At 42.9% G+C, this 23,282-nt stretch overlaps 1 protein-coding gene across 1 annotated transcript; it reads left to right on the top strand.

The window, feature by feature from the left end:
* Positions 1 to 964: 964 nt before the first annotated feature.
* TSEN15 (tRNA splicing endonuclease subunit 15) lies at positions 965 to 20,214 on the top strand. Its single transcript, XM_063117210.1, has 4 exons — positions 965 to 1,142; positions 8,159 to 8,240; positions 11,986 to 12,121; positions 18,882 to 20,214. Exons 1-4 carry the CDS (start codon positions 990 to 992, stop codon positions 19,084 to 19,086), a joined length of 576 nt encoding a protein of 191 aa, XP_062973280.1. The 5' UTR covers positions 965 to 989; the 3' UTR covers positions 19,087 to 20,214.
* Positions 20,215 to 23,282: the final 3,068 nt, after the last annotated feature.

A 23,282-nucleotide genomic window follows, 5' to 3' on the forward strand; every position in this document is an offset into this window, starting at 1 on the left:
GGTAACTGGTTCCATTGTCGTACTGCTCTAACAGTCAGGAAGTTTTTCCTGATGTCCAGCCGGAATCTGGCTTCCTTTAACTTAAGCCCGTTATTCCGTGTCCTGCACTCTGGGAGGATCGAGAAGAGATCCTGGCCCTCCTCTGTGTGACAACCTTTTAAGTATTTGAAGAGTGCTCTCATGTCTCCCCTCAGTCTTCTCTTCTCCAGGCTAAACATGCCCAGTTCTTTCAGTCTCTCTTCAAAGGGCTTTGTTTCCAGACCCCTGATCATCCCGGTTGCCCTCCTCTGAACACGCTCCACCTTGTCTGCGTCCTTCTTGAATTGTGGAGCCGTGATTCAGAAGGTCTCCAAGTACTTAAGTGAGGAAAAATGATGGGCTGTGGGTTGTTGTTTCCCCTTCCGTGTATAACATAGTGCCTTCTCCCTCCCTAAAAAAAAAAAAAAAAAAAAAGGATTTCCTTCCCGCCCACATTGACTTTTCAGTCAATTTTAATTAGAACACATTCAGAAGTGGGGGTGGGGTGGGGTGGGGGGTATAATTCTAAACATCAAAACGTTTTTGATATGTTGTGTCTCTGCATGTTATCTCTTTATATGCTTTTATGTAAATTGTTTTGCACTTTGTATAATGTCTTTTTTTAAAAATATATTATTTTCAATTTTTGTTTACCTGCCTAGAGAGCTTCGGCTTATGGAGTGGTATAGAAATATCATAAATGAAATGAATCTAAGATTATTATTTTATATATATATATATAAAAGTGTTTCTATTTTTGTATACACCCACAAGTTAATAAACTTCCAATCGATGACTGGCCCGTCGATATTTATAGTTTCATAATGACACAGAAAGAAAGTGTATCCACACCCCTGCCTCTATACTTGCCTGCTTGAAATGGGAACCTAGAGTTCGTTCACATGTTCCATTGGGGACCTGTAGTGTTGACACACCGAGCGGAACGAAGCTGTACTACACGCAAATCGGGAATGGAAGCGCCCGGGAGCAGCTCCGGGCAAGGGGCAGCGGCCGGCGACGCTTCATTAGCGCGGGGCGCTGGCTTGTCTGGTCAGGAGGAGGAGGAAAGTCCAGAGCGCGGAAGATGGGCGCTTCGACGGAGCTGGCTGGCTGCTCATCCTACGGTTAGTAATATGGGACTGGGGAAATGGCTGCTTACTCCTTTGGGCGAAGGCACCCCCTCTGATGTTACATTGCTCGCCCGTCTTGCAAGGTTATCATGCAATTCGTTTGCCACGCCCCACAACGTTTTTGCAAACATCTGATTGACAGCTCACATGGTATGCAACAAACGTCCATAAGTGCAATTTGTGCAGACTTCTACTGTTACTTTCTACTGTTAGTTTTTCCCTACCCTGTGCCTGCTTACCCTTCCCTGTACCTGTTTGCATTCTCTTCCCCTCCTTATTGTTTTACTATGATTTTATTAGATTGTAAGCCTATGCGGCAGGGTCTTGCTATTTACTGTTTTACTCTGTACAGCACCATGTACATTGATGGTGCTATATAAATAAATAATAATAATAATAATAATTTCTAATTTCAATTATTGCTTTGGAGGGCAGCTTGGTGCAGCTTCTTCCCTCAACCATGTGCTGGCATACACCACGTTAAGAGACTGAAATACGTGTTTTATGTATGTTCTACCAAGATTGACTGCTTGGAGGTGTTTTTCCCCCCTCTTTAAACAATGATTAAAGGCGATGGTTTGCTTCTTTAGAGAGAGGACTAACCTGGAGCTGTCACAGGTCAGGCTTGTAACTTGTGAAGTGATAATTAAAAAAAAAAACACTTAAAAAGAGGCACTGTACAACAAAACACTGTAAACTGCTTTGGAATAAATATGAAGGAAGGTATATAAATGTCATAAGTAAATAGATGAGTAAATAACATAATCCTGCCTTCAGGCTTAAAATGTAAATAAACAGATTCATGAAGGCAACACTGCCAGTGGTGCCTCTGACCATGTGCAAACAAACTGCAGTATTGACATTAGGAGTCTTTCAAACTCCAGCAAAAAGGTGAAAAAAATGCCCTTCTCTCATCAATTTTATTCAAATGTTGCAGAGACAGAGTTTGGAAGGGGTGAGGTGTACTGATCATTCCTTTGGTGGTAAGTGGTGCTATACCATTGGTGATAACTTTACTATTCTTTACCTGGTGAAATTACATCCCCTCTTCATCATCCTTAGGGTGTATACCAGGGTTGCACAATCTTTTCAGCCCCGTGGGCGGCATTGGGTTTTTAGCAGGGGCTGCACATGTGTTTGTGCTTATATGTTCTCAGAAACATACAGGCACATACATTCAGTCACATTCCAACATAGGAACCCTGGCCCCGACACGCACACCACCCTCCCCAGCCTTTCCTGGGCTAGTGCTGGCACAGGCAAACAGTTCCCTTACTAAGGTTAGCAAGGGGTTCCTAGCTAGTACTAACAAGAGAAACTCTAAGTGGGGACCTCAGGGCTCTACGGTCCACACTGGAAGGAGATGCAGGTTGTGCACCCCACGTGTATGCATAATGAGAAGAAGAAGAAAATGCCACTGGTAATTGATCATGTTGTAAGAGGTCCATGTCTCATTCTGGGGAGAGCAAAGGAATGATAAAGTTGACAACCCCATGATGTAGCCACTTGCCACAAGTTGACCAGCATCTGTTATTTATGCTGTGCCAATCACCATACCGGGTACCATACAAGAATGAAAAGAGAGGTGTCTGTCTATATGAGGAAAGGAATCAGGAGGGAAGAGGAATAAAATACCAAATGTCAAAGTGTGTTTGAAGAAGCCAATCAAATTGATGGGGAAAGAGCATTCCAGGCATCTGGAGCCGTGAAATATTGTTCAGGAATAAACAATGAGGAGCATTGTGATCATGAAAGGAACTTGTATGCCTACCCCCTTGGCAGCACTCGGACAATACAATAGTCAACCATGTGTTGCGACATGGTAATAGTCAACTGTGGAGTTGACTATTAGCACATGGTTGAGTATTGCTCTCCCCGCCCCCTCTCTGCCCTCCCCACCAAATGGCGGTGCTGGTTCCCACTTTCCATGGAGAAAGAAGCAGGAGAGCTGCCGCTGAGCTGCTTTGGCCGCCGGCCGGCCCTTCAGCACAAAGAACATTCTTTGTCCTGAAGGGGCAGGTGGCTCTCTTGCATCTTTCTCTGCAAAGTGCTCCTATAGAAAGTGGGAACCTGCGCCGCTATTTGGTGGGGGAGGAAGACGCAGAAGAACTGCTGCCAAACTGCTTTTGACACCACCCGCCCCTTCTCCAATGGCTCTCTTGCATCTTCCTCCCTGGGAAAGTGGTGGTGAATGGGGACAGGGACACTAAGTTCTCCTGCCACTCTTAAGCTCCAGGAGATCCTAGCGTCCCCCCTCCCCATTCGCCACCACTTTCTGGTGAACAAGGGTGGGGTGGAGGAGGACGCTGTCCTGACAGCTGCAGGAGGAGCGTTCTCCTCTGCCCCGTCCTCGTTTGCCATTTGTGGATATGGGGCATGGTGGAGGAAGATAACCAACAGTTGTGTGTAAAATGCTTGACCTACGACACAATAATCAATGGTTGACTATTGTGTTGTCCAAACCCAGTCTAAATCTCTGCTGGCCCATTTGCACAACTGCTCACTTTATGTTATATAGCTCAAGGGATGTAACATGCATGTGTGTACCAGTTCCACAGTCTCCATAAGCTTACTGGATTGAAGTAGTTTTCTATCCTTGACTGTAACGCTCTGTCACAAACTGAGTTTCTGGACCAGATATCTAAGGACAATAATGCTGAACTTAGGCACCTTAGAATGTCCCAAGTATTTTGCAGTCACTATTTATTTAAAGCATTTATATCCTGCTCTTTGGCTGGAAAGGCTCCCAGAGTGGCTTGCAGATCAATTAAAAAGAAAGAAAGACAACCCCTTCCCCGAGGCTTGCAGCCTGAAAATTAACAACAACCTCGTACGTTAGGTCAAGGTTATTCTCATATTTCAGATGGCAATCTGAGATGTAAGGAGGCTTGCCAAAGGCTTCCTAGTGCACTTGTGGTTGAGGCATGTTAAGTCCTACAATTGTATAGGTCAGTGATTTTTGAACTCTTATTTCAGGGAAGTTTGGGTTCCCTTGTGAAGAAATCAATAATGGTGAATGAGATTACGTGAAAGTCAGCTTGCCCTCCGTTATAGATGGACAGGGATAACCTAGCTTCAGTCGTCCATGCTCTGGTAACCTCCAAATTAGATTACTGCAATGCCCTCTACGTGGGGCAGCCTTTGAAGACGGTTTGGAAGCTGCAGCTTGTGCAAAATGCAGCGGCTACATTGATAACTGGAAACAGAAGGTTCGAACATATAACACCAATTCTGGCTCGCTTGCATTGGCTGCCTATAAGTTTCTGAGCCCAATTCAAGGTGCTGGTTTTAACCTATAAAGCCTTACACGGTTTGGGACCACAATACCTGATGGAATGCCTTTCCCGACATGAAGGTACCCGTACACTGCGCTCAACATCTAAGGTCCTCCTCCAAGTGCCTACTCCGAGGGAAGCTCGGAGGATGGCAACAAGGGAGAGGGCCTTTTCAGTGGTGGCCCCCCAATTATGGAATGATCTCCCTGATGAGGCTCGCCTGGTGCCAACATTGTTATCTTTTCGGCGTCAGGTCAAGACTTTTCTCTTCTCCCGGGCATTTTAACAGCATTTAACAAGTTTTGTTTTTTTAATGGACCCCAGAACTGTTGTTTAAAATGGATGCTGTATACTGTTGTTTTTATATTTTTTGATGGTTTTAAATTTTGTATACTTTTTAATGTCCACTGTTTTTTAACTTTTCTAAACCGCCCAGAGAGCTTCGGCTATGGGGCGGTATATAAATTTAATAAATAAATAAATATAGATCTTCCTGTGCAGTGAGCAGCTGCAAGGGAATGTTGGGCATCTTGAAGACTGGGCACATGCTCAGTTCATGTGAGGCCTAGTCAGTACTCAAGCATTTCTTCATTCCCAGAATCCTTTGCAAAGTGTACAGGCTAATTGGCAGTTAAGTCAATATGGAAAGGGTTCCCTCAACCAGGGGTAGGCAACTTGTGGCCCTCCAGATATTTTGGCCAGTAACTCCCTTCACCCATCACTATTGGCTGTGCTGCCTAGGGCTGATGGGAGTTCTAGGCCAAAACATCTGGTGGGGGACGGGACATGTGTTCCCTGTCCTAAACGGAGAGTGCTTAAAAATGGCTACTGTAGATGAAAGACTGGCAGTGGTGTACAGTTGACCTAGTGTGTGACAGCTGCGGAAAAGGAATCATTAGGAATCATAAGCAAAAGGATCAAAAATGAAATGGCTACTATAATACCATTTCACAAATCTATCGTGCGACCACACTTGGAGTACTGTGTACAGTTTTTTCTGGTTGCCGCATTTCAAAAAATATATTGTAGAGCTGGAAAAAGTGCAGACAGGGGCAACTAAAATGATCAAGGAGTGGAGCAACTCCCCTATGAGGGAAAGTTACAAGATTTGGGGCTTTTTATCTTAGGAAAAAGGCAAGTAAAGGGGGAAATGATAGAAATATGTACATTTATGCATGGTGTGTATAAATTGGAAACAGACAATTTTCCTCCCTCTCTCAAAATAATAGAACCCAAGATCAACCAATGAAGATGAACAGTGGGGGACTCGGGACAGTGTGTAGTTAAACTATGGAATTCACTTCCTCAAAATGTGATGACGGCACCAACTTAAATGGCTTTAAAAGGGGATTAGACAAATTCATGAAGGATAAAGCTATCAATGGCTATATGTGACCTCCAGGAACAGAGGCCGTATGCCTCTTGAATACTCGTTATTGTGGAATAACAGTAGGAAAGAGCTTTTGGGCTTCCCAAGGTATCTAGAATGGGATAGATCTGGTTGGACTGGAGCAGGGCTCTTCTTATATTTTTAACTAATATGAATTAAGTGATTGTGTAAATGGCTCCTCAGATTCAGGCTGAAATTCCTCTTACGAAACCCAACTGACTTCATTGGGTCTTTGGGTATGAAAGCAATTGGAGCACAAAAAGCTTGTAAAGTATCAGAAAGCCCCATGTTCAGCTCAGATATGTGTACGAATTTGTAATGCAATAACTTTTAATAGACCATTGTCTTCTTGGCATAGGAGTGTGCAAGTTTTACAGGACTCTTGACAATAGCTCTTTGTCTGAGTTAGTTGGGTCAATGATCGCATAGTTTTGTCAGGATGCGAAACTCCATGATTTTGATGTGCTTTTTACCGTAATAATTCTCTTAGGAGTTTGAAAAAGAGCTTATTTTCCAGGTTGTGTAACACAAATAATCAGAGTCTGGGAAAGTATTAGTTTGTTCAAGCCTATAAAATGCTAACTTTACAACTCAGATCTTTAGCTTTTTGGCTTTTAATTCTTAATATACAGAAGGCATCAAGCTCTATAAATTGGTCAAAGCCTTATACTCTGCTAGGTGCTGGTGAATAAATTTCGTTTGTTTATTTAGTTATATAGCTCAGGGCAGCTAACAACCCATCTAAAAAGAACAACATGTGAACACTATCAAAATCAATTCTGCAATTAAAAATGCACAATAAAATACTATAAAAGCATCACGATGACATTGGAAAATAGATAAAACACTTGCCTGTACCCCCCAAATATTCGGACCCCAGTCTTTAACTGGGGCCTGAATATTTACAGGAAGGGACTTTCACAGTCAGGGTGCTACCACTGAGGAGGCTCTTCCCCACGTGGTAGCCCTGTGGGCCAAATTCTCTGGCCAATCTTAAATCCTGGGTTGGTCATTACTGAGGAAGGTGACTAGGCATTTGCACAGTATTAGCAGTATGTGTTGGATACTCTGGGACCTAAACTGGGAACCTGATAGGCAGAGGTTGGGTCTTACTGTGGCAATCTACCTTAAACTGTGTATTCAGGGCGAAAGGGAAAAGGTGGCATAACCTTGATCTCTAGGACCAGCAGGCAACGGGAGGCCTCTAGATCAGCAGCCTAGGGATGATGGGAACTCTAATCCACCGGTCCTCATAGGTTTTGGACCCATGGGCACATTTGGGAATTTGAGAAACTGCTGTGGGCACTACCACAACATGGCCTCTACGGAGGATGAGGCTAGTCACCTAATTGCTGTTGTGGGGCCCTGGCAGCTCAAAAATGAGCTAAAAAGAGGGGGAGAAATAGTGAGGCTAGAGGCTGGGAGGGAGGGAAAATAGCAAGACAAAGGGGTAGAGGGGAGGGAAGGAGCAAGGCTAGAGGCTGGAAGAAGGGAGATACAGCAAGGCAAAAGGTACTGAGGAGGGAAAGAGCACGACTCAAGGCTAGAAAGGAGAGAAAGAAGACTGTCCTAACATCTTCCAAGGGCTTTCTTCAAACAATTTTTTTTGAGGGGACAGAGCTTTGTGGGTGCCACTGGAGGCCCTCACAAGCATCATGATGCCAATGGGCTTCACATTGGAGAGCCCTGCTCTAGTCCAGCACATCTGGAGGGCATCAGTTTGGGAAAGGCTGCTCTGGATTAACTACATCTAGTTAGGAATACTCAGAGCCTGGCCTTCTACCCTTGTCTGGTCAGCAGAGTAGTATCTTCTGCCTGCTGCCCTTTTGGCTCTTAGCTCAAGTCCCCAGTTCCAGCAATGGGCATTAAGGACCCTGAGCCAAACCTTCCAAGTCTGGATCACAGCCCCTTCTTGTGTCTGGCCCTAGGCAAAAACACAGAAGCATTCTCTGCCTAGAAGGCTTAGGACAGAACTAGACCTGTTTTTATGAACAATCCGCATTGCTAAATCATTTTCTTACCCTCCTGGATTCTGAAGTACAACTTTTGGAGGACAGTTTTATTGGCATTTTAAAAAACACGATCTGCTAGTCTTTTAGCAGACTTTATCTAGCAATAAATCCTTTAACAGGCCTCCTCCTCCCCCGGCCCCTACCCTTTCTTTGAAAGAATTTGTGTTTGTCGTGCTTTTTTGGGGTCTCTGCCAACAGTCCCTAGAATTGATGGGAAAACACTTCCAAAAATCATGGATTCATTTCTGTTTGGGTTTTGTTGCATGCAATGTAACCTCCCCTATCCCCACCCCAACAACGCTTACACCCATTGCTTACTTTTGTGTATTTCAGTTCACGGGGATGATGTCATTGGATGTGGCTGACCGCAGTGGTGTGTATGCTGCTTTCTTAGTTTACTTAGACCTCTTAGAAGGTAAGTTTGTAGAGTTACTTTCAAACAGAGACAATGAAATAAAAAAGGAGAAACCAAGCATATGTTCTAGTTTAAAGCAAGTGCCAAGAATACCTTTCCTGTCCTGTAAGAAATCATTGGACTTATGCAGGCATGACTTGAGTTGATGTGCAGTTATGGATTGGGATTCCGCACACTCACTCTGCCTCTGGGCCCACAGCGGTTCTCAACCTGTGGGTCGGGACCCCTTTGGGGGTCGAATGACCCTTTCACAGGGGTCGCCTAAGACCATCGGAAAACACATATTTCCGATGGTCTTAGGAAACTGTATTGACTGAACTATGTCATGTATCATCTTTTGTATTATTAAAGCTATTGTTATGTATTATTTTCATTAGCAAACCATCTCATGACAATGGATTGTGTAGAGAAGAACGAAAATAATTTTATGGTTGGGGGTCACCACAACATGAGGAACTGTATTAAAGGGTCATCTTCTTGGCTCGCCGCTCCGACCATGTTACTCCGCTTCTGAAATCTCTTCATTGGCTTCCAATTCACTACAGAATCCAATATAAACTTCTCCTGTTAACCTTCAAAGCTTTTCACGGTCTAGCTCCTTCCTATCTTTCCTCTCTCATCTCACACTATTGCCCCGCTCGTGCTCTTCGCTCCTCTGATGCCATGTTTCTCGCCTGCCCAAGGGCCTCTACTTCCCTTGCTCGGCTTCGTCCATTCTCTTCTGCTGCCCCTTACGCCTGGAACGCTCTTCCAGAACATTTGAGAACTACAAGTTCAACCGCAGCTTTTAAAGCTCAACTGAAAACTTTTCTTTTTCCTAAAGCTTTTAAAACTTGATGTTGTGCAGACTTCTACTGTTACTTTCTACTGTTAGTTTAACCCTACCCTGTGCCTGCTTACCCTACCCTGTACCTGTTTGCATTCTCTTCCCCTCCTTATTGTTTTACTATGATTTTATTAGATTGTAAGCCTATGCGGCAGGGTCTTGCTATTTACTGTTTTACTCTGTACAGCACCATGTACACTGATGGTGCTATATAAATAATAATAATAATAATAATAATAATAATAATAATGGGTCATGGCATTAGGAAGGTTGAGAACCACTGTGTTAGATGTTGCTAGGCCCACAGACATGTAGATTTTGCCTTATACAGCATCCATCAGGTAGGGGGCAGCGTGATTAGGACCATATCTGCATAGGATTGTTAGTGTGTTTCTTAGAACATACAGCAGTTGCTTCTCACTGGTAATCCCTCTTGCAGGCTGCTAAAGAGAACTTATTAGTTGATTTATTTATTTATTTATTACATTTCTATACCACCCAATAGCCGGAGCTCTCTGGGTGGTTCACAAAAATTAAAAACATTCAAAGTATAAAACAACAGTATAAAACCATAATATAAAATACAATATAAAAGCTCAACCAGATAAAAACATTGATACCTGATAGCCTCTGCTCTCTCACCCTTAATCAAACATGACCAACACTATTTTCCATGCACACATGCAAGTTCTCTCTCTCTCTCTTGCATCATTTACACATGCATATACAACTAGTGTAGTTTAGAGAACAGTGTATTAGAGTTGGACCAAGGGAATTTGCTTCATGTTCCTACTTCGACAAGAAGCTGAGTAAGTCACTATCTCTCAAACGAACCTGCTTCAGAAGGTGAGACTAACAGTAGATAACACCATGTACCACTGGAGAAAGGAAAGGAAAGGAACCTCTCGTGCAAGCACTGAGTCATTACTGACTCTTGGAGGAACGCCAGCTTTTACTGACGTTTTCTTGGCAGGCTTTATAGGGGGGTGGTTTGCCATTGCCTTCCCCGGCCGTTATTACCTTTCCCCCAGCTAACTGGGTACTCATTTTACCAACCTCGGGAGGATGGAAGGCTGAGTCGACCCAAGCCGGCTGCCTGAAACCAGCTTCTGCTGGGATCGAACTCAGGCCATGGGGAGAGTTTCAGCTGCAGAAACTGCTGCTTTACTGCTCTGCACCACACGAGGCTCATATAACCATTGGAGAAAGACAGGTGCAAATGTGGTTAACACATAAATACCCTCAAGAATGTAACAAACACAATGATAATCAAATATGTGGCTATTACTAGAACAACCTTCCCTGACCTGGTGCCCTCCAAATGTTTCGGACTCGAACTCCCAGGGTTTCTGATCATTGGCTATGCTGGCTGGGGCTGGTGGGAGCTGAAGTCCACAACGGATGGGGGAGCACATGGGTCAGTATCCAGCGATGACCACCTGTGAGCATCCAGCCCCACTTGCGCAATGAAGATTTAGCACTTAAGAACATAAGAGCCATGCTAGATCAAGCCAAGGTCCTTCTAGTCCAGCATTCTGTCCACAGAGTGGAAATCAGCTGTCAACCAGGAGCCCAGAAGCACACAAGTGCAACAGCACCGTCCTGCCTGTGTTCCCCAACAACTGGTGTATATAGGCATGTTACCGCCGATACTTCTGGGGGCAAATGGAAATGCTCACTTCTAGAACAGGGCAGGTCAGTGAAGCTCACATAGTGGCCCCCCAACTATGGAATGAGCTCCCCACTGAGGCTACCTAGCACTGACTCTGACCCTGTTCAGACAACACGCTAAGCTACAGTGGTTAATTATTTTAAGCCAAACATTATGGCTTAGTGTGTCATGTGAACCAAGACTTAGCAAATCATGTGAACCATTCCTAAACATGGTGGCTACATAACACAGTTTAAACACGCTCACTAAGTATTTGCTGCAAAGGGGTTAGAGGCCTAACCATCATCAGAACTGTCATCTCTTCGGTGGCTGGCGAAGACCACCCTCTAATCCTAGGCATCTAATGGTATGTGATAAGGCATCTATGTCTGCTATTTAGAACAGGTCCATTAGGAAAAACAATGTTTATTTAAATTGTTTTTAGCTGTTTACATTGTTTTAATTTTTTTGTACTAAAAATTTAAGATTATTAGAATATTGCATTTAGTATTTTTATGCATTGTTCTAAATTGCCCAGAGAGGTTTGGCTACGGGGTAGTATAGAAATGAAAGAAATAATAACACTACGTAAAGGAGCTCTCTTTTTTTTTTTTTATTGCTTTTCCACATTAATTAAACATACAATAAAACATTACAATAAAAAATTACATCCAAACAACCACTACATACATGCTAAATAAATGTTGAATACATATATGTTGAATAGATATTAACTATAAAATATCATACCATACATAATCATTTTTAACATAAAAGTGCACCCCCCACCTTGGGATCTATTCCTGATTCCAAAATCTTATCGTTTCTTCTGCTGGCGGTTTCCCACTTCCCCTAGTAAACACAAATATTAGGAACTGTTTCCAGATTCCTTCAAACTCATTTATTTTGGTTATACCTTTTCTCCACTTAATATTACGTAAAGGAGCTCTGCCAATCTGCCCTGTTCCAGAGAAGAGTATTTCCGCTTATTTCAGTGCTTAATCTCCATTGCCCAAGCAGTGGGGTCTTCTTGCTCAATGGAATCACGGTGAAGGGGAACTGGCCACTCCTGGAACAGAAATGGCGATCGACCTACTTGTGGAAGGGCAGCATTGGATACTCCCCCAGCTTAGGGAAGACTGACCTAGAACACTGTGTAGGCATGGAGAACTTTAAATGGAAAGACTGATTACTGTTAAGTTTGTTTTAGTTCATTCTCTTTGTGAATGTGTGTGTTTGTGTGTTATTGTCTCTGATATACTTTTCAGTTCGAAACTGGCATGAAGTATCCTACACTGGGCTAGCAGAATTCCAGCTTGTGAGTCTCTGTGGGCGAGAGAGAGAAGCTGAGGATTTACAAGTGGTGGTGCCAACCCCTGCCCACGTGTCATTTAGCCACGAGAGGTGAGCAAGTAGTATCCAAAAAGGCTTTGGTTTTGAACATGTGGCCAAACAAAATGGAGGAAGGCAATGCTCCAGGCTGTTGGTATGTAGCAATTTTGCTTGGCAATGGCCTGGTAAAACCCTACGGCAGCTGGAAAATTCTGCAGATGCTGATTTGTGGAGCCAGTACTAAGTTCTGTGTTTGTACAATGCCATTGAAGAGTTATGGAACACACACACAATGCTGGACACTGTTTTTGTACAGCCTAGATCTCCTTGGTTGGTTTCCAACTTTGTGTTGGGTTTCAGCAGTAACGCAAGAAAGAATACAAGATCCTGACTCATGAAGTATCTGTGGAAACACGTTTTTTATTATTATTTGTGGGGTACTATAAAACATGCGCCTTCTGCTCCTTCATTACGCTTTTCATTCAGGTAGTTTTTCCATAAATCTGTGCTGTGGCGACGCTGTTTGCTCTGGCTTTGGCATCTGAGTAAAAAAGACCAATTCTTGGGATGGCAAAGGGTGAATGACTTACATTGATTGAAAGTCCACTTGCTGACCAGCCTTTCCAATTGGGCAAATAGCCAAAGTGTGATTTCTCTCAAGCCTTCTCTTTCTGTGTTTGCTTCCTCACTGCCAAACGACTCCACAAAAGATCTTGTGCCCAGTCCTCCTGTGTGGCTGTGGTAGGTCTTTGCCTAACAAGATGCGCATGGCATCATATAGATATTGATAGTAAATTTATTCTACGACTGTGGATCTCTGCGTAACCAAAAGGGCACTATCCATTTATTTATTTATTGCTTTTTTATATCACCCAATAGCCAAAGTTATTGGCAGGCTTGGGGGAATCTCAATGGAATGGAGTATTCTGGAAAAGGACATCGCTGAATGACTGGCTGGAATCCTGAACAGGAACACTCCACATTGCAACATTTTTACGATACTATTCGCTAAAGCAAAATTCAGCATCTTGCATAAAATTTGGATTCATGCGAATATGCAGGCCCATCTACAAAGTAAAAAAAAAAAGTGGTATAATTCTCATGTGACTCTACCACTTCCCAATGCAGGTGGGTGTTTGAATCCTCCCCAACCTAACACTCACCCCACCCTTTGCCTGTGGAAAATTAGCATATCAAGGATTCTAGCCTAATGTTCTCCATGATTTACCTGCTTTCTATGTTTAGGAATTTTTCTTAACCTGGGGAAAATATTCAAATATACAACATGCACATATTGTTTTCTGAAGTAGTACAGTCAATGGAGGGTTGAACCAAAAGTTTGGTACTCCATTCTGTTTCTAGGCTAGTATCTTGGTGTTTAGGCTTCTAGCACAAGGTACGTTGGGTTGACAAGCACAGCTTAAGCCATGTCAATGGATTGATAGCCATGCAATGTAGCTGCAGGCACCAGCTTACACCTTAGGCTAGAATCCTTGATATGCTAATTTTCCACAGGCAAATGCCACTAGGCATTTAGCATTCCCCATCTTATGAATATGGAAACTAACCTATTCTCTATGGTGGACCAGTTCACATATTATATTTGTCCATGTCAACATGTGTGTCCAAATTTGGGTTGGATAGCTCACATGGACTAAGGAATCATTTGCACAATACTATTTTTTTTAAAAAAAATGTATTCCCTTGTTCAGTTTCAATGCTTTGCAATGCCCTGCAGTATTGATCTCTTTCCCACTCTCCTCTGCTGGGGCAAAATTTTGAGTTCTCAGGGACAGAATAAGTCCTTCGCAAAAATACTCTGATAATGAAACAGGCTCTTGCCATGGGCTAGATGCAGCCTTCATGGCTTGCTGGGGATAATGAGAAGTGTAGTCCAACACATCTGGAGTGTGCCTGGTTTTAAGGCTGAATGAAAGAAAACAGATATGATTCAGAGGGCAGGGAGTCATTGGAGGGGAAAACAACACTGAGACAAAAATGATTTGGCATTCAGAAAGCATCCACAGGAAGTCTTTTCCATAAACATCCCCAAGTCTGGAGGTTTGAAGACCAGATCTGCAAATGGGAAATTTTGCTCTAGTGTTCCTTAATTCAGTCCGAATCTTCAGCTTCTGTATTGAAAAGTGGAAGAAAGGTTCATAATTCGCTTTCTTGAATGAATAACACATGTCTAGTTTCAAATACTTTTCTGAGCAGTGTGGAAATAAAAGTTGCAATAACACTGACATCTTGTTTTGGCCATGGGTATATCGTATTAGCTCATCTCTCCAGCTGCCCAGTAGCCATTAGCAAGAAGCTTTCAAATACTCATAGTACTAAACTGGTGTTTTTAAACAAACCTTAGTCTTGGCCATTAACAAATTTAGTCTTTAACCTTTTTTTACATGAGAGTTCTGAGCCAAAAGCAGTAATTTTACCTTGCATGCTTTTCACTTTTCTTGTAAAGAGGAAGATATTCTGGAAAAGAATGTTCTTTTATGGGCATCCACTTTAAACCCTTAGGGTTGAAATACTATGCACATATATTAGGGGGAATAAATCCCATTGAAATCACTGCAACTTCTGAGTGGAGATGCATAGAATTGCACTGTAGTTGATTGATAATCATAGTAATAATAATATATTTATTTGTTACCCACCTCTCCCTCTGGATCGAGGCGGGGTACAACACAAATAAAAACACCATAAAGTACATAAAACTAATTCAAACATTTATAACGAGTGCATCATTAAAAGCAGCACACCATTAAAAAAGGCATCTTAAAATTCAGCTGGGTAGGCCTGCTGGAAGAGATCAGTCTTTATGGCTTTCTTAAATTCTGGAAGACTGGTAAGTTGATGAATCTCTCCCGGCAAGCCATTCCCCAAACTGGGAGCGGCAGAAGAAAAGGTCCTCTGGGTAATAGTTGCCAGCCTTGATTGATAATCATAGTAATACTCTGCCTTCTCTTAAGTTAGGATTGTGCTAGATGCTGTATGCTTGCAATGGTGCTGTCAAGGCAGCATTTTGGGGTGGAAGTCCAGGGTCCCATTCAACAGAAGGATCAGGAGACCCCCAAACACAGCAAGGCTGACTTGCTATGTTTCAAAATAAGCAAAGTACTACACATTACAATATAAAGAAGTCACCACCACCACTTAAGTTTATTAAATCCATAGTCTAAAGCAGGAGTATTTATTTATTTATTTATTTATTACATTTTTATACCGCCCAATAGCCGAAGCTCTCTGGGCGGTTCACAAAAATTAAAACCACAGTAAAACACCCAACAGTTTAAAACACAATTATGAAATACAGTATAAAAAGCGCAACCAGGATAAAACCACACAGCAAAGTTGATATAGGATTAAAATACAGAGTTAAAACAGTAAAATTTAAATTTAAGTTAAAATTAAGTGTTAAAATACTGAGTGAATAAAAAGGTCTTCAGCTGGCGACGAAAGCAGTACAGTGTAGGCACCATGGTGCCCATAGGCACCAATATGGCCCAGACCCCTTCCTTGGTGCCCACCAAGACACTCTTACTTTCAGCTGCGATTGCTTCAAAATTAAGCATGAGCCTCTAGCTGCTCCCATCGTCATTTTCTATGAACGCCTGTGGGCAAGTTACTTGTCCTTTGTGACTAACCATGCTCACCCATGGCAGCCATTTTATGGTTGCGCCCACAAGAGTTTCTCAAATTTCCAAGTTTGCCCACAGACCCAGAGGGTTGCCTACTCCTAATCTAAAGTTACCTAACAGCACCGCTGTATACTTGTGAGCTAGCTGGGACTGGTCTTCAGAAGTTCAAGGGAATAAATGTTGGAAAGTGTGGGCCATATGGACAGAGCCCCTGTCTCCATCTGACGCTCTCCCACTGGTATTTGGCCCCCATGGTGCTTTTGAAGTAGAACATCGTCTTGGCCAGTGTGCATTATTCTGTCAACTTGGCGCATAGCCTATCATTATCCTCATTCATGGCAGATGTACTATACAATGCCTTCAGTGTAATTGCAGATAAAGAGCCTCACAGTCAGATTTTCTTCCTCTGTTCCTTTCACAAATAACTCTATTTCTTAGAAATAGAGCTTATCAGGATTCTGTGTGTTGGCCCCAACAATAATCCCTCGAGACATTGGAAGTGCTGACTTCCTTAGTTCCAGAGATGTATTCTCTCATAAGGTATTCTCTAAATTATATCCAGCACAGAATAAATAAGTTGGAAACCAACTGGCACACTTGTGTTTCAAATGAAATAGGCAGTATGTCGTTGGCGCCGACTTCTAGCATTTTGAGTTGTTCTCGGTTCAGAAATTCAACTGTCCTCCTGGCCCCTGCTTGCTATCGATGTGGCTGCAAGGAAGGCAAATGCTATTTTGGGCTGCATTAATAGAAGTTTAGCTTCCAAATTGCGTGAGATACTAGTTCCTCTCTGTTCAGCCCTGGTTAGGCCTCATCTTGAGTATTGTGTCCAGTTCTGGACACCACACTTCAAGAAGGACGCAGACAAGCTGGAGCGTGTTCAGAGGAGGGCAACCAGGGTGATCAGGGATCGGGAAAGAAAGCCGTGTGAGGAGAGACTGAAATGTTTAGCCTGGAGAAGAGAAGATTGAGGGGAGACATGAGAGCACTCTTCAAATACTTAAAAGGTTGTCACACAGAGGAGGGTCAGGATCTCTTCTCGGTCATCCCAGAGTGCAGGATATTGACTAAAGGGCTCAAGTTACAGGAAGCCAGATTCCGGCTGGACATCAGGAAAAACTTCCTGACTGTTAGAGCAGTACGACAATGGAACCAGTTACCTAGGGAGGTTGTGGGCTCTCCCACACTAGAGGCATTCAAGAGGCAGCTGGACAAGCATCTGTCAGGAATGCTTTAGGGTGGATTCCTGCATTGAGCGGGGGGTTGGACTCAATGGCCTTTTAGGCCCCTTCCAACTCTACTATTCTATGATTCTTTCCCTTGCTCTTTGCTCTGCACGTTTGTTACAATGGAGTGCAGAAGAGGTTACGTTGTCAGATTTAGTAGTTGTGACTATGTAGGTACAGGTGACCTATGTGGCTAGCAATTAGTATTTCATACCCCCCCTCAGCCGTTGGTGGAAAAGCAGCGAAGCTAAAACAGGGGAATCTGAGCTGCCTCCTGACTTCTTGGCAGTCCTGGAAATAACAGCTGTGTGTGCAACTGGCTGAGGAGTAGGATGAGGGAGAGCTCTGACCAAAGGCTCTGCAGGCTAAGGGTTGTGTCCAGTTTCAGTCTAACTTAAGTCCCATTCATTTCATTGGCTCTACTCTCAGTAGAACCATCATTGGATACAGTCCTGTGGCTACAAGCTCCAAAGAAACAATGTGAAGTGACCTTTGGCCCCTCCGTGGGAGCCATTTTCCCTTGCCGTCTTTGGAGTCTGGTAAGATAATAGAGGGCTCAAATTGCTTTCTCACCCTTTGGTTTGTCATCATTATGAGAGATGACCAGAAAGAACAATGCAGATCTCTGGTAGTCAGTGAACTCCTGTTTTCTTACTGATCCAGAATCATGCCTGCCATTTAAATTCTACTCAAACTGTGTAGCTCTTTCTTTCTTTTATTCCTCCCTAGAATTTAATATAAATAACTCTCGCAATTCTTCAACGCTTAGAGAAGAGACTGAGCTTATATTTTTCTCCCCCTTGACCTTGGCTTGGCAACATCACACCAACTGCTGCCCTTTGACTTAACACTGCCTGTGCTAGCTGGTAGATCCCATGTTGAACGCATCAATTATGGTCACAATAGAACAGGAATAAAATGGTTGGGATTTTATCAAAAGGACCATTTTAGCGGCTTTCTGTCACCCTTTTGAATCCTTCTACATTCAGCAACGCATGATCTCTCTAGCTATGTGGAGTATTGACGGTAACATGGGAAGGTGGTAATAGCCAGAAGGGGGACAAGTAGTGGAACCGAGGCAGTATATCCCATCCAAACCTGCAAATTATGGCATAAAATTCTGTTTGTGGGGCTGGCTTGATGGTGATGGGTTGCCCCTGCTTTTCGAAGACACCCACACTTTTGCTGCTGTGGGGTAGCATTGGGTAATCCCGACACAGGAGGCAGCGTGGGCTTTCCGGCAGCTACTCAGCTTGCTGGGCCCACCCTCTGCTCTTCGCTTGGCTTCCAGCAACCAATGGGGTGTTGCTTTCTTCCTGGGAATGCCACCGGAGCAAGGACAGATGGTAGTCAGCTCACTCTGGCAGGAGAAATCAGGGCAAGTCCCTGACTTTTCCAGAGTGCAGCTTTGCGGGAAAGCCCTGTGGTGGCTGCGAAGTGGGTGCAGTGCCACCACGGGGCTTTTAACCACATTGACACCCACTGTGTTGTATTTCCAAAATATCATATGGGTATGATGCTGACATATATAAGGGGAAGAAAGAAGGTGGTCCAGCAGCTCACAGTCTAGACCAGATTGTGGTTGAGAAACTAAAAACACACCTACAAGGTTCCAGACAAACCATAACAGGAATGAGGAAACTCTTTTAATTCTAGGGCCAAATGTAATTTTGGAGAAGCTGTACAGGGGCAATTTCCAGTGGTGGGCAGGGCCCAAGGGCCCTCCAAATTGCAATTATATTAGCATATTTTAGCTGAAAACTCTTACTGCCAGTAACTAAGCCTGAGGAGAGAGGCATTTCAGTCTTTTAGAATGGTGTGTGTGTGTGTGAGAGAGAGAGAGAGAGAGAGAGTGAGTGAGAGAGAGAGAAACTACACAAAAGCTGTGAAACTACTAAACGGTGTGAAATTTTAATAAACTAGGCGGGACTGCTGATTGTGTTTTTCTTTTCTTTCTTTCAGGTTGAGGCAGATCATGAAGAGGGCATGCACTGTGCAGGAGAAGCCTGATTCCTCGCTGTCCATCATGCTGGCTATAGTTGAATCAGACTCCACAATAGTCTACTATAAACTGACGGATGGTTTTGTAATGCCAGACCCCCCTGATGATACCGAAGACATGGACAACAAACAGTGGAGGAAGAAAAGAAAAAGGGTTTTGAGATAATGGGGAGATGGACTCCAGTCTGGAATTAAAGGGTTCAAATGGGAGTTGGAACATCTGTTTTGAAAATCTTCACTAAGTTTTGAGAATTGGCAGGATATGGAAAGTGCATATCTTGTAATAAACTGAGACATCAAAGATATTGTGGACCAATTCAAGAATCCGTCCTCTCCTCATCAATTAGTTCAAGCTTGTAGACTGTATTTTAAGAGGCAAACTTTTGGAGCGAAGGGAAATTCTGCCCTTTGTTCTAGACTCTGTAATTGTCCCATACGAACCTAAGAATTCTTAATTTTATAAAGTGTTGGCTCTTTCTAGTGAATTTCCTTGTGCATGTTGCAATAAAGTATTCATAGCACCTGCTATATTAAATTGCTTGATTGCATGCCCCTTGCGGGGTAAAGCAATGTTCAGAAAAGTTTGCTATTGTTCATGCTCATACAAGCTGACACAACCTCCGCCCACCCTTTTGGTTCAGATGTGCTGCAGTTGGGAAAAGATTACTTCACTCATAATCACTGCTGCTACTGCCAAAGCTCCAAAATGCCTGATCTTAGTCCAGTAGATGAAGGAGGAACTTAACAATATTAATAATAAAGACTTTTTTATAGCACATTTTAGGTGTTCAAAGCACTTCATAGTCATTATCAGGCCATTTCTTATGACAACCCTGTAAAGTAGGCCCATAGTGCTATCCCCTTGTACTTGAGGATGGCAGCAGTTTGCTTAAAGTCATCTCCTGAGTTCATGGCCCTCCATTTAGCAGCTTTTTCCTTTTAGGAACTCTTACTTAGTGGTGGCTGAAGTAGTTTAATAATCTGAAGGAACACCTCTTCCTGAAAGAGCCTGCCTGTGCCCTTAGATCTACCGATGGGAAAGGCCCATCTCATTGTCCCACCACCAAGGGAAGAATGGTGATGCAAGAAGGGACTTCTCAATGGTGGCACCCTGACTTTAGAATGCCCTGCCGCAAGAGCTAAATCTGGTGCCAACTTCATTACCATTTTGGCACCAGGCTACCGTGATCTGATTTTTCTGGGCATTTATGAGTGGATAGCTCTGCTGCTGTTAGTTGATTTTACTTTATTTTATTTTATGCAGTATTGTAGGTTATTTTCTAATACTGTTGTTCCCTGCCATGGTGTGTGTGTGTGTGTGTTTTTAAATGAAATTTAGAATATAAATATATCCATAAATAATAGATTCTCAGATCCTCTTTAACCCCATTTCTTTGTGTGAACAGAAGCAGAGGCTTTGGTAGAGGCCTCCCCTTATTATACAGGTCACCCACACACTTCAAGACACAGGCAAATGCAGCAGTGTAGTGGCAAATTTAGAAATGCAGGCTGTGATGGCACCAACCTCATACAGAAGGCCTTGCCTAACACACCCTTCTCAAGCCAAGCACTACCTCTTGAAAAGCCTGAGGAAAGGGTAAAACCAACACAACGTCTCCCCTATATGTGAGGGAACAAGGTGAAGGGTTTGGGGGAAATAGGTTCTCTTACTGAGGTACTGAACTGCAGGTGTATTGTTAGATGTTTTTACACTGTGTACTATAGCAGGTAATAAATCCGAGCCGACGCATGGTTTGTGGTAACAGAACACAAAGTAAAGTTTATTGAAATTTAACAAATCTTTAGTATTTCAATTTAGATCAAACCTGCATATTTTTATATTCAAAACAAAAATCCCAAGTCCCTTAAAATTCTGTCTCTTGACACCAAACACTCTCATGAAGCACAAGCCAGACTAAAACTCCCAGACTAAAACCAAACCCGAAACTAAAACTCACAACCCCCTCAGCCAACCTATTTATACTCCTCCCTCCCCCTCTCTCACCACATCACTAGCCACACCCACTCAGTCAAATTTTCCACACTCACTAGACATACAAAACAGACATACCGTCCAGAGAGCTCCAGCTATTGGGCGGTAGAGAAATGTAATTAATAAATACCTAAGGGACAGAAAGGTGGGTATCGCTACACAGGCATTTATCACAACAGTCCCCCTAGCCACGCTCCCAAGGACAGTGCCAAAATTGCAGGCAGCTGTGTAAATCCATACCCACAAACCAGTCCTAGCCTTTTTCAGTTTCACCAGGAGCAGATTATTGGTAAGGCTAATGGGTCTTCAATGCCCATTCAAGACCAAGGTGCCCCCAAATACTTTGCGTTACAACTGAGAACAATTTGTTGTTGCTGGAAAAAAATCATTCCCCACACCCCCACCAGCTGCTGTACAAAATGCACCTCAGCTCAGAGGGAACCGGGAAGTCTGAGAAGGTGGGCTGCAGATGATGTTGGCATCTCTGCAAATCAAACAGTGCCGGCACTGCATCCCTATGAGCCCTGGCTCTGCTAGGCAAACAACTCTAATATCCCTTTGCCCCTTGGGAGTAGCAAGCAGTTTCCCCTTTTGATTTCGTCTTCCCAAAAGCATATGCATGAGGTACATAAGGGGCAAACTGGCAGAGCCTCTATTGTGGTTCACAGCAGAGGCTTAGCTAAAGAACCCTTTGCCTGTGTCTCCATTTATTTGGGAGGATGTGCTAAGATGCATAATAACATCAGAGGATGTGTCCTTACTATATCCGTGTCCTCAGCTTTTATCATAATGTGCTCTCTGTTCATTGGGTGTTTTCTCTTGGGTCAGATTATTATTTTTAAGGGCTCTGCCAACTCAATGTGTTATATTCCTGGCTTAACTCAGGCCTGGGGTCTAGGACCAGATTTTCCAATTCTTGCATTAGCCACGTCAGTCCATTTCCAAATTAACATCGTGGATGATAACCATGTAGGCAGAGTCAGCTGCACTCATATATTCTGCAAATTCTCCATTTTGCCATCTGATTTTACCATCTTGCCTTTTAAACGTACCTCGGAGTTTCTTGCCATTCTTTTGCAAGTTCTGTTTCAGAAGCAGATTATGCAATATGTGGGTGGTGTGTTTAAACCTAATAAAAATTCTCGTGCAGCCAAGGACCACACAGGCGTATTTTCGAGTACAAAGGCCACTTATGAGTTCAGAAGCGGGAGATGACCCAAAGGAAGACTTCGAGTTAAGGGACTGGAATACAGTTTTCTCAGCTGTCTGAATTCAAGCTTGGTGCCTGGCTAGACTTCAACAAGAGCTCATTCAGGCCTAGACAAGTTGCAATAGCTATATGCAGCAAATCATTTTGTCCTTCTCACTGGGTCATTTAAGAATTTGAGAATCCAAGTTTTTAAGTGTTTTTTTTTTTCAACTTTATTGCAGGAAGATATTTTGGCCCCACTCAACATTGGAATATGGGCCCTGAGAGGTACTCCAAAATTGAATTTTGCCCATGTGCTGACCTGCTCTAATTACAAGGTAAAATCCATTTACAAAAGTCAGGATATTGCCCTCATTCAAATGAGTCATCCTATAACCCAGTGATAAAGAGTTCTTTATAAAAATGACCACTGGGCTCCATATTTCAGGAACACTTTCAAATGCATTTGAGGATTTGCAGAATGGTGTCAATTTAACTAATAAAAAATATCTCACAATTTCCCCAGTGAACCTGTATCGAAGCCAGACTATGGGGCGGTATACAAATGTAATAAAATAAATAAATAAATAAATAAATAAATAAATAAATAAATAAATAAATGGAACTCACTTTCAGGTAAATGTGTATAGAATTGATGCCTACGTTCCTTTTAAATCAAAACTGCAGTTCAGTTTTAACAGCACTAGATTTATAGTTTCACTGTACATTTATATTGCTTTTAGGAAAATACCTGAATGTTGTGGTTAGCTACAAAACTCTTACCTTGTGTTCTTCTTCCTCTTTTGGCTACTTAATTCAGGATGGCTGTTTCTTAAAATGTCTCAGAACTACTGCCCCGAATTTCAGTTGGTTCATGTATTAAATGCTAGTATGGCAAAATTGTCTTTGTAACATTTTAAGTAATGACACTAGAAATCTGAATGTGTTTTTCATGGTAAAAGCCTTTTGCATCCGCTTTGCATGATTTATTGGGTGTTGTGGCAGGTTATATAACTGAGGTGATAATATTTTATTTGGCGTTGACCCCAGGTTTTGGTCCAGCTTCATGTTTGTGGGAGATAGTGAGGGAAAGTACATTTCATTGTGACCTTGCTGGTGCAGAGGTTAGAGTTTGTGCCTAGCAGGGATGTGTGGACCCCACCTAAATTTATTTACTAAA

This window comes from Elgaria multicarinata, chromosome 1, assembly GCF_023053635.1.
Source record: "Elgaria multicarinata webbii isolate HBS135686 ecotype San Diego chromosome 1, rElgMul1.1.pri, whole genome shotgun sequence".
Taxonomy (NCBI): Eukaryota; Metazoa; Chordata; class Lepidosauria; order Squamata; family Anguidae; genus Elgaria; species Elgaria multicarinata.

Bases quoted from the DNA above. Each gene is read 5' to 3' on its own strand.
- TSEN15 (XM_063117210.1), top strand. From the start codon at position 990: ATGGAAGCGCCCGGGAGCAGCTCCGGGCAAGGGGCAGCGGCCGGCGAC. The intron at 8,241-11,985 runs GTAAGTTTGTAG...TATACTTTTCAG, and splicing joins TTACTTAGACCTCTTAGAAG to TTCGAAACTGGCATGAAGTA. The intron at 12,122-18,881 runs GTGAGCAAGTAG...TCTTTCTTTCAG, and splicing joins GTGTCATTTAGCCACGAGAG to GTTGAGGCAGATCATGAAGA.